The 16155-nt window shown below is 37.0% G+C and overlaps 2 protein-coding genes across 2 annotated transcripts; one reads left to right on the top strand and one right to left on the bottom strand.

Moving 5' to 3' along the window:
* Nucleotides 1-1121: 1121 nt before the first annotated feature.
* On the bottom strand, nucleotides 1122-5775 carry mgme1 (mitochondrial genome maintenance exonuclease 1). Its single transcript, XM_077582971.1, has 5 exons — nucleotides 4891-5775; nucleotides 4595-4820; nucleotides 4160-4292; nucleotides 1498-1628; nucleotides 1122-1300 (listed from the first exon to the last, which is right to left on the bottom strand). The coding sequence occupies exons 1-5, from the start codon at nucleotides 5399-5401 to the stop codon at nucleotides 1285-1287; spliced, it is 1017 nt and encodes a 338-aa protein (XP_077439097.1). The 5' UTR covers nucleotides 5402-5775; the 3' UTR covers nucleotides 1122-1284.
* A 165-nt stretch (nucleotides 5776-5940) lies between these two features.
* On the top strand, nucleotides 5941-14439 carry snx5 (sorting nexin 5). Its single transcript, XM_077582969.1, has 13 exons — nucleotides 5941-6085; nucleotides 6909-7013; nucleotides 7095-7205; nucleotides 7291-7412; nucleotides 7508-7631; nucleotides 7938-8033; nucleotides 8129-8234; nucleotides 8832-8907; nucleotides 9020-9059; nucleotides 9167-9253; nucleotides 10520-10679; nucleotides 10892-10977; nucleotides 13588-14439. The coding sequence occupies exons 1-13, from the start codon at nucleotides 6050-6052 to the stop codon at nucleotides 13636-13638; spliced, it is 1200 nt and encodes a 399-aa protein (XP_077439095.1). The 5' UTR covers nucleotides 5941-6049; the 3' UTR covers nucleotides 13639-14439.
* The last annotated feature ends 1716 nt before the right edge of the window (nucleotides 14440-16155 follow it).

The raw sequence follows: 16155 nt of genomic DNA on the forward strand, positions 1-16155 counted from the left end.
AAGTCAGTGGTTCTAAAAAAAAAAAATTCTGCGAAATAATCTCCTGTGAAATAATGTTTTAATTTCCAGCCAAGTACCCCCTAACCAGCTCAAAAATATTTTTGGTTGGGGGAAGAAAAAAAAGACTTAAAACAGAGGGTCTGATTTATTAAACTTTGGAACTCAATTTGAAAAGTGGTCTAACTATTTGGAAATAAAAGAAAGAACTTATACATAAAGATTCGAGCACATGAAAATTATCAAAATAAAGTTTCCTCTTTCAGGATCATAGTAAAGATAAGATCTGTTGTGAAGACATGCATATACGATTGTTCCATTTGTTGTGACACAATACAGTGCAATGCAGTGTGGTGGTTACATCCACAGCAACTTCTGCATTGTTTGAGCACCATCTTGTGTTAATTAAGTGGTACAGCATCATACATGACTACAATATTTTAAAAGCAACAGATCCCAATTATCGGTGGACATAATATTGTGTAAGATCACAAGCTTCCTTGTTACTTCTCATGTGTGTGAGTATGCAAAAAAAAAGAAGTATGGTTTATGTACAACTACTTATACATAAAAGAAATGGATGTTGAGATAGAACTTTTTTGGGGGGATATTATTTAAATTGTGTTTTTTTTTTAAAAAATAAATTAACATTGAAAAATCACAAATTTCTACACACTGACCCTTTAAGGATAGAAGAGCAGTGACGCTTGCTGAACACACTATACTGGAATCAAGCCACCAAAAATGAAGGTCCTCCATAAAGATGAGTGGATGACCGCTGACACTGTTCTGCTGAAATACTTACCAAAGAGTTTTCAGGTAGACCTGGAAACATTTTAACTTTGTCATTAAACCTTTTAATTTTCATTGAATTAAATCATTGTTTTATTTTTTTTAACCAATGCTGCTCCTTCACTATCTTTGTAGGTCTATGGATACCTACATGCTTGTAACAGAAGCACACCAAGTTGCCTACAGTTCGTTGTTGATAAGTGGCCTGATTTTAGGATCATCATTTGTCGCCCTGACTGGGAAGTGAGTTTTTAACCCAATTTAGAATTTTGGTAGTTTCATTTTCTTTGGTCCACATGCAAGCCTCGGACTGGACAAACAAGTTAAGTCACTCTTGGAAAAACATTTTTACTCTCAATGACTTTTTTACCAGGTTAAATAAAGGAAATGAAATGTGTTGAGAACATAGATGGGGTGATGATTTTGCCCTAATTTCTCACAGTGCATTGTTTGAACAGACTCTTCCAGATTTCATCTTCTCCCTGATGAAATAAATCACCTTTCACTGGATCTGAAATGAAGAAAAAATATTATAATGTTAGACTAGTGTTAGCCATCCTGCATCATTGGCATATTTCTGGACTAACAAACCATTTCTGTGCCTTTTCGCACCTCTTGAAAACTTTCAAGAAGCTTGCACCCTCTCTCATACTGTCTTTCATTTGAAGACAAATTTGAAAATGCTGATGAAATGATAACCGCTTTCACCTCTGTTGTCGGAACTTTTCCAAGCGAATCAGCCACTTCTCCCAATACTCCGACATCAGCTCACGGTTCAGTTGGTGAGCGTGGGCAGGCGAGCCATCCTTGTAAGCAACAACAATAAGCCCGTTCCCCACCTAGAAAAACAAAAAACAAACTGTGAGTGATGAATCATTCAAACCCCAAAATGTATAAATATGTGGGTTTTTCAAAAAAAATAATACTTTGTCCTTCAATCCCAAAAACGGATTTATACTTTTTTTTTTAATGCGTTTTTTAATGCTAGAACATACAGAAGGCTTTGATGCAGCTACTGACCTGAAGAGGTCGCTTAAAGAAATGGTAGTTATTACAAAAAGTAAAAGAGATCAGCCAGGGCCATGTTGCAACAATCTCTTTTCCCCAGTGTCGTGTAACATGCTGTTATGTACAGATCTCTTTCAAAAAATTATGAAAAAAATAATTGATTTCCATAATTTCATTCAAAAAATTTAACTTTGTAGATTATAGATTCAGGGCCCACAATTTAAGTGATTTCAAGTATTAATTTGTTTATTTTTACATTATTTAGGCTTCCAGCTCATAAAAAACACAAAAACAGGATTACAAAAAATTACAGTACTGTTAAGAAATCACCACTTAATTCTCAGGGGGGAAAAAATAAATAAATTAAGATCTCATCAATCCAAATATTGTACTTTCCAAAACTATATGTCAATCTTTAATACTTGGTTGGTAATCCTTTTGCTTTAATAACTGCCTCAATGAGCCGTGGCATTGAGGCAACCTGTTTAAAAAATTCCTGCCCTGCAAAATTTGGTCTGATTTCGTAACAGTATTCAAATTTTTTGAAACTCTGTTTTTGTGGGTTTTATGAGCTGGAAGCCCAAATTATGCAAAAATAAACAAATGAATACTTGAAATCATTAAAATGGTGGACCTTGAACCTATAATCTATAGAAGTTGGACTTTTTTTTTAATGGAATATTGGAAATAAATCAACTCTTCCATGATATTCAAATTTTTTGAAAAGGATCTGTAACATGCATGTTGCATGACATGAACAGGTTGCTTGAACTGGAAGAACGTCGTACAACCACACTTAAGGGTGTCACGAGAGATAGTGAAACAGAAATGTATCACAAGATTGATCTAACATGTTGTAATGTTAAAAATGTGCTGAAATCATGTCACAGGAGGTGATGGTTAAGATGGAATGCTTTGATGCGTTTTGAATGGTGTGGCTTGAAGCCTCAGAACCAAGTAAACAAATGCCAAATTTAGCGAGAGTTCGCCAGGCTTGAAGTAGAGACAGCCCTAATTTGATAGACATTCAAGTAATCATATTCAACATTCATTAATTAATTGCTGGCTTAAAGCAGAGCAGCTTCACAAATATATTCTCAAATGGTATCATTGTTTGATATGTTTTACTTGGGACATTTTAGTCTCCCAACAATAATAACTGCTTTCGGCTGGTGCTGGAGTTCGTCATGCACACATAATGTTCTACAAAAGTTCAGTTGTTGAGTATGTTGAATCACAGACATCACATGAATTACTCAAGAAACTTGTGTTTGGATAAGGAAAGTTAAAGCCCATGAACCATTGTTCTCGCACAATGTTCGTGTGTTAGGATGAAACATGACTGTACTTAATGACAGTCACTATAAATATAGGACCTATCGATCACATGCGAGCTAGATGTAATGACACGTTAGCATTTATATTGTGGGTTTTTATATATTTTATTATGATGTTTTGATGACATGAAATATGTCGATGTTAAGACATATGTGAAACTATGACGTGAAGTGATCCACTGGGTGGACATTCAGTATCAGTGTTTAAGTGATTAATGAGAGTAGGGGATTCCCACTTATGCAGATATGGGGAGGACACAAAGTACTATACAGCAGCTCAGGAAAAACGTCATCTACGAACTTTGGAGAAAGGGAGGCGACACCCTTTCTAAGAATATCTCCCCATTAATAGCATAAAAAGTCAGAACAAGAGTTTTTGACATTACCTTCAACCCCAATACACTGTGCCATACACAGAAATGAGCTTTGCTAGAGTTGAGGTCATCTAACATAGAAATATAGTCTCTATTTGCAGCTGGGAAACAGAACAGATAGTAGGACTGAACTATGTTTTGCATTGGAGATTGCTAAATTAACTAGACTAAAGCAGAATAGGAGAGAGACTTTAGCATTTCCAGAAGGGTAGCCAGTAAGCTTATCTCTTATCTCCTTTTAGGGCCAAGCTGCTTTAGTTTTATTTGAAAATTGTGGCTATAGGCGAAATAGCTACTCAACTTTTCCACCCTAAAAAGGATTGCTTTTCTTCAAAGTTATTCGCCCTTTGGATTTTATTGGGTTTCTGCTCTCTTTTACAACTGGAATATTTTACTCTATTGAGTACTGTTATTTATTTCCAACGAGTAACACTTAATTAAGATCTTATTTTTCCATTATTGATTCATTTTACAACTCTAATCTTTAGGTAGATTCCATGTTTTTATAGCAATAGAACGCAATATTCTGTGGGCCTTGCGAAATCAGTCAAAATCAAATAAAACAGCCGGGAACAAAGGGGGTTCCTTCAGTGAAAATGGCTGGAAGTGAATGATTTAAACACAATCACTTATAACAATAGAATAGAGTACCTGGTATTTGTATCTGTCATCACTGTTCAAAGCTCCAGCGTAGGCTGCCACCTGAATGGGGTTGTCATACGTGTTGCTCAGGAACGGTTTAGGTTTTTCCGAAGTCTTCCAGTCAATAACACACAGAACACCTCTGAATAATCAAATGAAAAACAAAGTTTTGTGCCGCACAATGACATATTGTTACATTGCCGCACAAACCAAGGACACCCTGTAAATGAGTACAAGCCCCTTTGAAAGGTAGATTGTGTTTCCAATTGTTATCAAACACAAGCACAATTTTGATTTCATTGGTATTAGTCATTTGGCAACATTGAAATATTTTTGTGTGAGAATTACTTGTCAACACTTGTGGGAGTACGTATCTTGGAGTATAATATGGAGTAAAACATTGATTCTGAAGAGAAAGTCCCTGTTTTCTAGCAATGTACTTGCCTGTAGCAGGCCACACAGTCCACGATGCCCAAATAATTGAGAGTGTCATGCTGTACACTGCTCTCTATTGCTCTTGGTGCACTGACATCTTCCAGGATGTAAGTGATGCTCTTCATGAATCCCATCACATCAGGTGGATGCGGTTCATGCTGTCCGTCTTCCCTTGTTGCGCCTGATATAACGTTCTCCAGGGCTGAATGGAAAAGTTTCCCTTGCCTAAACAAAACTGTTGAACATCAAATGCAATTAAAGGAAGCATATTAAATTAATCAAATGTGGCATGGTACAAAACCTACTTTTGGTGTATTCTTTGAATCCTTCCTCCCCCAGTTCTGCAATCATCCTCTTCTTCCATCTCTCCAGATAGAAGAGCTGCTCTGGTGAAAGTGTTGCCTGAAGAACCCTAGTCACACTCGGTATGGACGACCGATCTTGGTCGCGGTTTACTACAACCCGGACTGGAGGACTTGATTCAGGCTCCTCTGTTTCCTCGCAATGTATGAAGGGATGCATGACTTTAGGAAGCCTCGACTCTTGTCTTAACACATTATGAGCTTTGACAACTGGTCCAAACATGTGCTCATCCTCAGTTTGAATGGTATCTGGGGTTTGAGAGCTGACCCTTGAAGACATGACAGACTTCACAAGAGATGAGTAGCGCTCTGTGTCCACCGAGTTGTACGGACTCGCCCCCCTACGGTAGCTGGACCGATGACATGCTATGAAAAAGCCGAAAGTGAGAGATGTGCACTGAATCATCCGAACAGAAATACCTCCGGCGAATGGCAAACGTTTCAATATGAACATTTTGTTGTTGTTGTTGTTGTTCGTACAACGCGTCTTTGTTTCTTACTACCACGTATGCATGTATTAAATACTGACTTAATACTTTCGATTAAGTACTAGGACTTGCCCCGGGATGTTCCGTAGTCCTATAACTTCCGCGTATCCAATGCAACTTTCTTCTTCAAATGTGCGGGTTGTCAATGTTTTTTTTGCGAATTTCCGCCACCGTCTGGAGTTTGCGCGGCCTTCACTGGCATAGCTGGGAATTGAAGTCCTGGGTGTCACCAAAACAGCGTAATTCACACAATGGAAACTACATTACCCACAATGCTAATTGAAACGTTACGTCTGTGCGTACTGATTCAACCGTCGGTGTCTTGTTACAACTTTGGCGTCCTCTACCATTACTTTGCGGTAACAAAACCAGTAACGTTAATGGTAATGGCTGAAAAAGGAGGTTAATTCGCATCTGCAGATTCAGACATGATTGCAATTTTGTTGAAGCTGGGGTGAAGATCTGGTCGATAATACAATTCCTTTATTACGGAGCAAAAAATAAACAAATTGACAGCTCGTCAAACCGCTAGCTCCTCACTTACACTCGGATATAGCGCTTCTTTTTTTCACTGCATCCGACACTTTTGCTCTTCAGCCGACTTCGGTCCAGTTATGACAGCCACTTTAGACGAAATCGACAAGGAAAAGGTAAGGCATAGCCAGCATAGCACGTACATTCTTCTGAACGTTATGGCGAAATCATTTGTGGCACTAAAATAAGTTTAACCATCAGCGTTTAGCTAGGTTTCTGTCGTTAACTTTTCACAACCCTTCAACATTAGCAACCGTCTATCAGCTATTTTTTGACTTACAAAACGGACCAAACGTGATTGACGTTCAAGTGCATATATCGCGCAAATCAAAATGAAGGCATCTTCGTTTTTTTAACTGACGTACAGTATCAAAGGCTAGTCGACTGTCATCATCCAATCTTAAATGACACAACTTTCTAGTTTTCAAGCTGTAGGATGTCAACTCTTCATCCCGTCTACTTGCAATTTAATTACCTCATTAATGTGTTTGACAAGTTTTAAGATAACTATGCAGTGGCTTTTTCAGAATCACTTTGAGAAGGCTGACACGTGCAGTTTTCTTGGAAGGTGTGATTAGTTGCCAGTTTAAAATCAAGCAGTCAACTTGGCATCATAAAGTTAAACTAGGACAGTTAGAAATACTAAGCTCTGTAATTGGTCATCACTTAATTCAAATGCCTACTAAAACGTTCAGTCTGGCATATTACCTTAAACTGGACACACTTGTTTTTATGTTAATATTACGTTATGTTGATGCTTTTGTTTTCTGTAAGGTAACCTTGGGTGAAAGGCGCCTCCAATTTTGTTGTTTAATTGTAGTGGTGATTTAACATTTTATTACAAGCCATTGAATAATAATTGTAACGTTTACTTGCACAAAGTCTGTGAAGTCCCTAGAAGACTTTGAAGTGTTTCACATTGCAGTGCTTTCTCCTTAGATACGCTCTGTGTCTGTTGACCTAAATCATGATGCATCTCTGCTTATCGACATTCCTGATGCACTCTGTGAAAGAGACAAAGTCAAGTTTACGGTCCACACAAAGGTAAAACATTTCAGTAAACACTTTCGTGTAAGTGAAAGAAATTCCATGAAACACTGAACAATAACTTCATTATTTTCCCAGACGACGCTTAATTCTTTCCAGAAGCCAGAAATCTCTGTCCCTCGGCAGCATGAAGATTTCATCTGGTTACATGACACTCTGGTGGAGACGGAGGACTATGCTGGCCTAATAGTAAAATTCTCCTCTTTGCCTATATACTCATTTTAGGGTAAATTAATTCCTCTAAAATACCTTCCCCCTTGTTTATCATTCCCAGATTCCCCCCGCACCCCCTAAGCCTGACTTTGAAAGCCCAAGAGAGAAGATGCACAAATTGGGAGAAGGTGAAGCCACTATGACCAAGGAAGAGTACACTAAAATGAAGCAGGAGTTGGAAGCGTGAGTGTCAAATAAATGAAACCCGCATTAAACCAATGTTTGGTCAAACAAGTTTGATGTAACTTTGTGTTGTTGTTGTGTGTGTTTTTTTTCAGTGAGTACCTGGCTGTGTTCAAGAAAACAGTCCAAGTACATGAAGTATTCCTGCAGAGACTCTCTTCTCATCCCATTCTAAGCAAAGACAGAAACTTTCATATTTTCCTAGAGTATGACCAGGATGTAAGTTCTGCATAATGCTGACTTCCTTTCCTTAGTTGTCAGTTGGAAAGAGGGGAAGTAGTGTGTGTGTGTGTGTTTTATTTTACTGGACAGTTGTGACTCATGGCTTCCATCTTGCTGTGATCAGCAGTTGCAGAATCTATGAAGTCATTTTCTATCAGTGGTGGGTTTAAAGAATGACACCTTTTACATAAGCTAGTGTAATAGCTTGATTCATATGTTGCCTTATAATTTGTTTTATTTTGCACATCAGTCTACTTACTGCAATGATTTAGTGCATTTATAATTTGCATTTTCTCATTTTAGCTCAGTGTCAGAAGAAAGAATGCCAAGGAGATGTTTGGAGGATTCTTCAAGAACATGGTGAAGTCAGCCGATGAGGTTCTTATCTCAGGAATAAAGGTGTGGCTTTTGTGGGATCTTGCTGAATCAATGGAAGCTTTGCAGGCAAATTCTCCCAACCAGCTACTGTCTCGCTGTTTTTTTTCCCCCCACAGGAAGTCGACGACTTTTTTGAGCAGGAGAAGACGTTCCTACTCGACTATTACAGCAAGATTAAAGATTCCACTTCCAAAGCAGAGAAGATGACCCGCACACACAAAAGTACTTGATATGATCTTGAATGCGATCTCCACTGTATGCATGACACACGCTATTAGATCATTAGGGATGCATTGGGCGTGCCAGACAGTACTATAGTCTGTACTAGTAAAAATACTTTGATACAACGACAGTACAGGCACTTCAACAGCCTGACATTTGCCTTCTAGTTAAGAGCTATGGCAGATGTGTGGATACTAGAGATGCTGCCATTATTGAATAACTGACAATTCTGACCTCAACATAAAAATAATCTGTACCACACTTTTTCATAGTAGTCAAAACTAAACAATGGTGCAAGAATTTATCACTTCAATTGTTAGCCACAGCTTTAGTTTACTGTTGAAATGTCTTGGGTAATAGCCAGCTACATTTAATTGAAATGCGTGGCAAGAAAAATTGTCACTCTAAAAAGTTTACTATTTTTTTCATGCTAATAGTATCAGCCAGTACACAAATCAAAGTACTTGCACTCGTACTTGGTCTGGAAAATTTTATCTGTCTGTGCAATCCCTAAATGTTGTCTTAAAAGAAAAAAAAAAAATATATATATATATATATATATATATTTATTGTTTGTGCTTCTTTCGGTCGTTTCAGATATCGCCGATGATTACATTCAGATCTCAGCCACTCTGAATGCACTTTCTGCTGAAGATAGCACAGCAAATAGGAAGTGAGTGTTACATTTAGTTGTATAAAGAATAAAAAAATGATTTAATGTTGATGGCTGTAGTGAAACTAAACACATGTAATGTTCATGTTTATATTATTTTACTTCCTTTCAGACAGATGGACAAGCTCTCAGATCTCTTCGAGAAGCTCAGAGTGAGTATATGTAAACAGAAATGGATATCTTTGGGAATGTTTGTTCAATTTTAAACATTATTTTAATAATGGTGTTAATAATTATTTTTTTCTTTGATCTGTCCCAGAAAGTGGAGGGAAGAGTAGCATCTGATCAGGAGCTCAAGCTCACGGAGTTGCTAAGATATTACATGCGAGATATCCAGGCGGCAAAGGTGAGTGAGTCCCACCAGTTGTCCTTTAGGCTGATGGGTTGAGTAGCCAAAAATTGTAGTCAAGTAAATGTGCTCTCACTTTTTGATTGTTGACTTCAGTAAAAGTAAAAAAAAATGCAGCCCTCCAAATAATTACTTGAGTACAAGTTTTCAAATAAAAAACTACTCTGGGAATTGATGAGTAACTTCTGATTATTGTTATTGTTGTTATTATTTTTATGATTTTATTTTTTAATCAGAGCATGAATGTCAAGTAAACAAAATTTAATAGAAATGCACAAATCAAAATGTTGCCCGATCTTTTTAACCATATAATGATTTATTTAATTATGTAAAATAATATAAAAGTAAATTCCGCCACAATAAATTAAAAATGAACTTTCTTTGTTGTAAATCGGCGTAGTCTCCTCACTAGGCAGAAGTTACACTGAAAAACAGGAACAAGTTAGAAGTGGAGTTCTTTAAATAGATCATACAAGCACTAGTACCTGTACATCAAGTGGGATGTAATGTAGGAAAGTAAAAGTTTTTCTTTTTAGCAAAAATGCTTGAGTAACAGTAAAATAAAAGTGTGTTGCATTACAATTACTTTGACAAGTACAGTTTATCTACAACGTTTTTTCAGTAAATAAAACTGAGAACATGTAGCACATTCCTACCCTCTTCTGCCCACATATTTAAAATGGAAGTATAAAAATCCATGCCTACTAGCAAAATATGTTTGCTTTAATTATTTCTACTGTTATGACAACAATTATCAAGTAGAAACGTATGTTTAGCATATTTGAAGTGGGTCATTGGTTTACAATGGTCCTGATTCCTGACATGACACTTTGATGTTACAAACTGTTTTTGGTAGAACAATACATCAACTAAATGGTATAAATCAGTTACCATCACACTTGCTGATTTTCATTTGACTGTTTTATGTCTAGGTTTTATGTTTGTGGCCTAGAAATACTTTTCATTTGTGTTGTCGCGATACCAATACTTCTGACTTCAATATCATGTGAGCCTGCTGAAATGATGCTACGGAAAAAAACTTGCACATAAGTAAAACAGTGTGAAATAATATATGTATATTTGTTTTTATTTGTCGATTTGGGGTGGGGCGATGGATGTTGTTTATTGATGCTCTCGGTCATAAACCGATGAGCCAATGTAAGGGGGAGGGGTGCTAAAAGTCGAACAATTGATGCAAACGAGATTCAAAATGTGTAATTTTCTTTCCCCGGTTCAACCCGGGCTCTCGCCGCCCTCTTATAGGACCTTCTCTACAGACGAGCTCGCGCATTAGTCGACTATGAAAACTCCAACAAGGCTTTGGATAAGGCTCGACTGAAAAGTAAGGACATTCCTCAGGCTGAGGAACACCAGCAGCAGTGTCTACAGAAATTTGACAAGCTCTCAGAGTCTGGGAAGAAAGGTTTGTGCATCCTTGTGGACTCGATTTAAATAGTTGTATTTGCTGAAGGCCTCTTTTTAGAGGTCGTAGAAAACAATTTATTAGATGTATGTGTACACGTTGAACTGTCTTTTTTTCACTTGTGTAGGTGAGCATAATGTTGTGGCCAGTGAATGTATATTTAACTCTGTATGTTATACTGTATCTCAAACGGCACTTTGTGTTTCTTACAGAGCTCACCAGTTTCAAGGGCAGGCGAGTTGTGGCATTTAGAAAGAATCTCATAGAAATGGCTGAACTGGAGATTAAACATGCCAAGGTGCGTAATGTGAGTCGGTGATGGTTCAACATCTTTTGGAACTGTTGTCGGTTTGTTCATTGCCTTCAAATGTTCCTAAGTATTTTTGTCTCTTTGATGTGAATTTCTGCTTATATGACTTAATTTTTACTCTACTTATGTAAGTCAATTCAGAGGATCTACCCAAAACAACCCATAATGTTGAGGCTACTCTTGCGCTCCAAAAAATGTTCAAAAGCGCAAGAGGGAGGAGGTTCTCGACTTGCTAAGCAATCTCCGTGGTTGACTTCAAAACAAAAAAAGCAAATCAAAACTTAGTGAACCATTGATGTAGTAGCGTTTTAGTGGATGACAAACTTTTGCTCTCCTCACTTCTCCAACACAACAAAAAAAGCATCAGCCCAACCGGCTGTCTTAAATCTTTAATCACCAGGATGGCTGAAGGAGGAGGAGGACGAGAAGAAAATAATTCAAGTAAATAATGATTATCACAATGTCAAGAAAATAAATACATAGGGTCCAACACTTAATGACATCGAAAGACTATAGTTAAAGGTACAAATTCAAGATACAAGGCTAAAAGCAACCCTACAGTGGAGTATTATAAAGTCAGTAGACCACCACAGACTTCAGAATTGTCTGTTGATGTTAATGAGTAAAAACAAACAAACAAACAAACATATGAAGCAATTTGAAATTAAATTTTAGAGGTGTGTATATATATCCCAATATTGTAATTTGCCTTAACGTTACATGAATAGAGAGCATAAATAATAATAATAATAATAAGGGGTGTCAAAGTTAAAGCGTTAACGAATTGAATAATCACAAAAAATTATCGTATTAACGCAGATTAATCACACTATTAATTTTTTTTTTTTATTAATTTTTACCGCAGATGATCCTTTAGCTTGACAGCGGATGGTTACGTTAAAGGTAGCACAGGCTGTGTTTGAGCAATCAACATAACTACATGCATTAATGTAAAGCATTTAATAAATGTTTGCGTATGACATTCTGAATATTTGTTCATGTCAAAATATTGATGTCATTTTTTTTCTCCATTTTAAATTATGCAAGTAATTAAGATGAGCGTGTGCAGTGGATCAAAAAATGTTGAATACGTCCACCTAAAATTAAATGTCGAAAGAATTGACACATGGTGGTCTTCAAATTTGCCGGAACATTTTTGGATTAAAAAAGCCTCTTTTATTAAACGATTAATTATGATTAGTCAAAATTCTAAGATGTGATTAATCAGATTTAAAAAATGTAATCGTTTGACAGCTCTAAAAGAAATACAAGACTTCTTTTTGAGAATACCATACTGACCAAAGCCAACCATCTGGAACAGGTGGCTCAGTCAGCAACGACCAGTCCACAGTCATCATTGTATAACTTGAAACGTATGAGATGGAAATTTGCTGAAATGCATATTGACAAGCTTCTGACACATTGCTCTTGTGACAAATACAGTTTTTTCTTTTTTTCCCCCCACAAAAAGGCACCATCAATTTTGCATGTGCCGCATTTACAAAGAAAAGAACACTTACCCGCTGCGAAACAAACCGGAGAGGGCTGCATTACTAAATTTGGAATGGGGGTGTCTGGAACCTGTGCTAGGCTCAAAAAAATCTCAAGACTCTCAAGGGATCAGTTTCTGTAAAGTTTGACACAAACACACAGCTAATAAAAAAATATCTTAGAACTAGATAGGTCAAAATGTATTGATAACTAACCAATCAGCAAATTATACAACTATTTTGATAATCAATAAATCGTTTCAAGCCATTTTTTTAAACTTAGAATTGTCCAAATCCTCTGACTTAAACATCTCAACCGTTAATAATCTGATTTCTGTAGAGCTTCATGAAAGCAAACTAATTATCTTTGTGTTTAACCAAAATAAGACATTTGCTAACAATTGCTTTCACTTTGGAAAACAATGCTCAACATTTTCCTCCATTTTCTATCATGTTACGGAACAAAACAGTGTCTGAATCATAATGTTTAGGGGGAAAAATTAATTTAATCTCTTCTGACAATAATCGTTGCTTGTAGCCATAGTATGAATACCTGTAATTGACATATTGACTCTGAAGCAGTCTCAACAAGTTTCAAAAAGGTTGCTGAGTATATCACTCCTTCTCATGTGATATTGCTTAATTGTTGCTAATTTGGTTTTGTTAGTTTGTTTTTGCATATTTGGTTCAAATAATGTACAAGCCCGTCTACATTTTCCTTTTTGTGTCTTCACGTTGTTCACTTTACTTTCTTACAGTAGAGACATTGGTGCGGTAGTCGTGGGGCAATTGCATCGTCAACATATGTCCATTTCAGATTTTAAAATACACATTTGCTGATTGGGGAATATTAAAAAAAAAAAAAAGAGATTAATCATTCAAATAGTGTCAGAGTGCTCTTAGTACCTCCCGCTCCTTGATAGCCACATAAAACAGATGAGCCCGCAGCAGCTGTCAAACCTGATTTCAAAACAAGAATTAGTTTCTAGAGAATTCAGCGTCTTTTCTCATTGAATAATTTAGTGTCTATTGGCTCTTTCATTCAGCATCAGGAACGTTTTCCCACCCTATAAAAAGGACTAACGGCCATTTTCCCTATCTCCCACAGAACAACGTGACACTATTGCAGGGGTGCATTGAGCTGCTCAAGAACAACTGACAGCGTTGCAAGTATTCTTATCCCGCTGCCATCAAGTGACCGCTCACGGCCAATGAAATCCTGACGTCCCTTGCATCTCACACAGACAAGAATTCGCTCGCCTAACTGGTGCCTCTTGACCGACAGCTTTGTTAGAACAGCATTCTTACGTTTACTCAGTCCACAGCTCATACTTCCCCATATATATGAAAGGCTAACCCATAATTATTGACTCCATCGTTAAGGTCTATCTTTTGTTTTCTCTTTCTTGTAACGTCTCATTTTCACATTATGCACACAATAGAAAGCCCAACGTTTTCGTACTCTTCAGCACAATGCTTCTTAATTTAGCGAGTTGACCTTGACACTCATTGCAGACTCTATACATGAGATTCTCTACATTACTTAAAAATATATATTTTCCAATTGATACTCTCATTCTTGTTTCTTTTGCGCTCATGTCTGGTTTAGAGCATCACAGCAGACCCACAGAAAAATGTGAGTAAACGAGTTCTCGACTGCCCTTCATTCCTTCCCTTTGGATCTAATTGATGTTTACCATATTCTGCCCTATTGCCTAAATGGTTCTCATGTATTATGGTCGGCTGCCACGCATCTAAATAATTCAGAAAATAATGCACTAAGATGGGGGGAAAAAAATAAGTTTCACAATCGTCACCAAGCACAGTGGTGTGTTAGATGCATTATAGTTTTCTAAAAGAATGTATTTCTGATTCCAACGGTGTGAATTCCTTTTTACTTATGCAACATTAGCATTTTATAAATTTGTAACAATACTGAATAAATCCTACTTTCCCAAAATCGGTCCAATGTCAAATTCTGTAAACAGATCAAATAACATTGTCATACCTTTTAATTGAGCTTTGCTTTTATGTATTCATCAAAATACAGCATCACACTTAATTATGCACCTGTCAGCTGCAACATTTCTATGTACATTTAACTGAGAAAATTAGCCTTTTAATTGAAGGGAGTTAGCATTTCTAGAATCCCAACTGTACTGCAGTCATAGTGACCTGAAGGTTTCTGATTGGCTGAAACAGCAGATGTTGCACCAATGGAATTTTGACAACTCATCAGTGCAAACATAAGTTTGGCAACTGTGGTTAGAGCAAGCAAATAGATAGCATGGGAGTATGGTCCAAAGACCAGGACCTGCCTTGTGTTTTCTCCTCAATCCGGATAATCATGTTGATATATTTACAAATTTAAAGCGGATATACCATGGAAATGTAGCCTTTTTAATTGCTTCTAAAAACATATTAGGTCCTCTGGAGTGGCTGTTTAACCATCAAGTGTGAAATCAGATGTTCTGAATTTCGCCTCATTGTGACATCACTAGGTGTCTAATTTACATAATAAGCCTACGATTCACATCTCACGGAGGCTCACGAGCGTTGCAGTTTGCACACATGCTGCTGAAAGCCACACTCACATGCTGACACACCCCCGCAGTAGAGGGAGGCTCATTGGCCCAACCCCTCCAAACAGACAGAGTTCAGCAAGCCTCCAATGAGTGGGTCATAGACGTGGATATGTCTTCAAGTCAAGTTTCCAGACTTGTCCTATGTTTCAACAACCTTTTAAAATATTTTTTTTACCAAACCACAGACTAAACTTCTGTGAAATTAATTGGAAAAATCATGTTTTTGTTATGTAGAAAACTTTGTTGACGTTGAAACATCTCTTCCGAGTATTCACCTGCTAAACACCTGCTTCTTATCCCATGTCCCTCGAGATAAATGCTTACAAGGGCTTTGAATGTAGTAAGGTCATATAGAAATGGACGCAAAATAGCTGACACAACAGAACCGCCTTATCTTCCCAACAAGGCAGCTCTTCCAGGTAGACTTCAGTTGAACTTTTAGTATAGAAGCAGATGTTTTACAAACCCATGGGGTGCACAGTATGCAATAATTGTCTCGGAAGTACAAGGTATGTATGTCTTGCCTGAAATAATACATTGTCTAAAATCAATACTTTACCTTTCCCAAGGTCAGTGTGCCCTGCCCGGCATGCCGTTTGTTCTCAAACACTCATTCCAAAACTGCCCACTTTCTAAATATTTACTCATTGCATAATATTTGTATTTCTAGATTATGACTTTACATTTAATAGCAGATTGATTAAAGGCCAACCTACATGAGAAACTCTTGAGAAGCCTGACAGACAAACTACAGACTTAAGACAAAAAGCAAGTGTTTGAAAGATGCAGGTTTTTGTCTTGAATTATGATTTACATTGAACAAAAAATGTCCCCAAAAAATTGTATGCTATTTTTTTTTACGAACTGAACTCAAGATCTAAGATTCAATGTACACAGAGGCCCATTTCTCAATTTTTTTTCACAAATCTGTCTTTATCCGTGTAAACAATTCACCTTTGCTGATCTAATCTCACAGGTGTGGCATATCAAAATGCTGGTTAGACAGCATAATTATTGTTTAGGCTCGTATTTAATGATTATGTGAAGTTGCTAGATTTGACTGAATACGCAAATACAGAGCATCCCGAACA

This window comes from Vanacampus margaritifer, chromosome 12 (assembly GCF_051991255.1).
Source record: "Vanacampus margaritifer isolate UIUO_Vmar chromosome 12, RoL_Vmar_1.0, whole genome shotgun sequence".
NCBI classification, from domain to species: domain Eukaryota; kingdom Metazoa; phylum Chordata; class Actinopteri; order Syngnathiformes; family Syngnathidae; genus Vanacampus; species Vanacampus margaritifer.

Bases quoted from the DNA above. Each gene is read 5' to 3' on its own strand.
- mgme1 (XM_077582971.1), bottom strand. From the start codon at position 5,401: ATGTTCATATTGAAACGTTTGCCATTCGCCGGAGGTATTTCTGTTCGG. The intron at 4,293-4,594 runs GCAAGTACATTG...TTGATTATTCAG, and splicing joins GACTGTGTGGCCTGCTACAG to AGGTGTTCTGTGTGTTATTG. The intron at 1,629-4,159 runs GTACTCTATTCT...TTGTTTTTCTAG, and splicing joins ATGACAGATACAAATACCAG to GTGGGGAACGGGCTTATTGT.
- snx5 (XM_077582969.1), top strand. From the start codon at position 6,050: ATGACAGCCACTTTAGACGAAATCGACAAGGAAAAG. The intron at 6,086-6,908 runs GTAAGGCATAGC...CTTTCTCCTTAG, and splicing joins ACGAAATCGACAAGGAAAAG to ATACGCTCTGTGTCTGTTGA. The intron at 7,206-7,290 runs GTAAAATTCTCC...TATCATTCCCAG, and splicing joins AGGACTATGCTGGCCTAATA to ATTCCCCCCGCACCCCCTAA.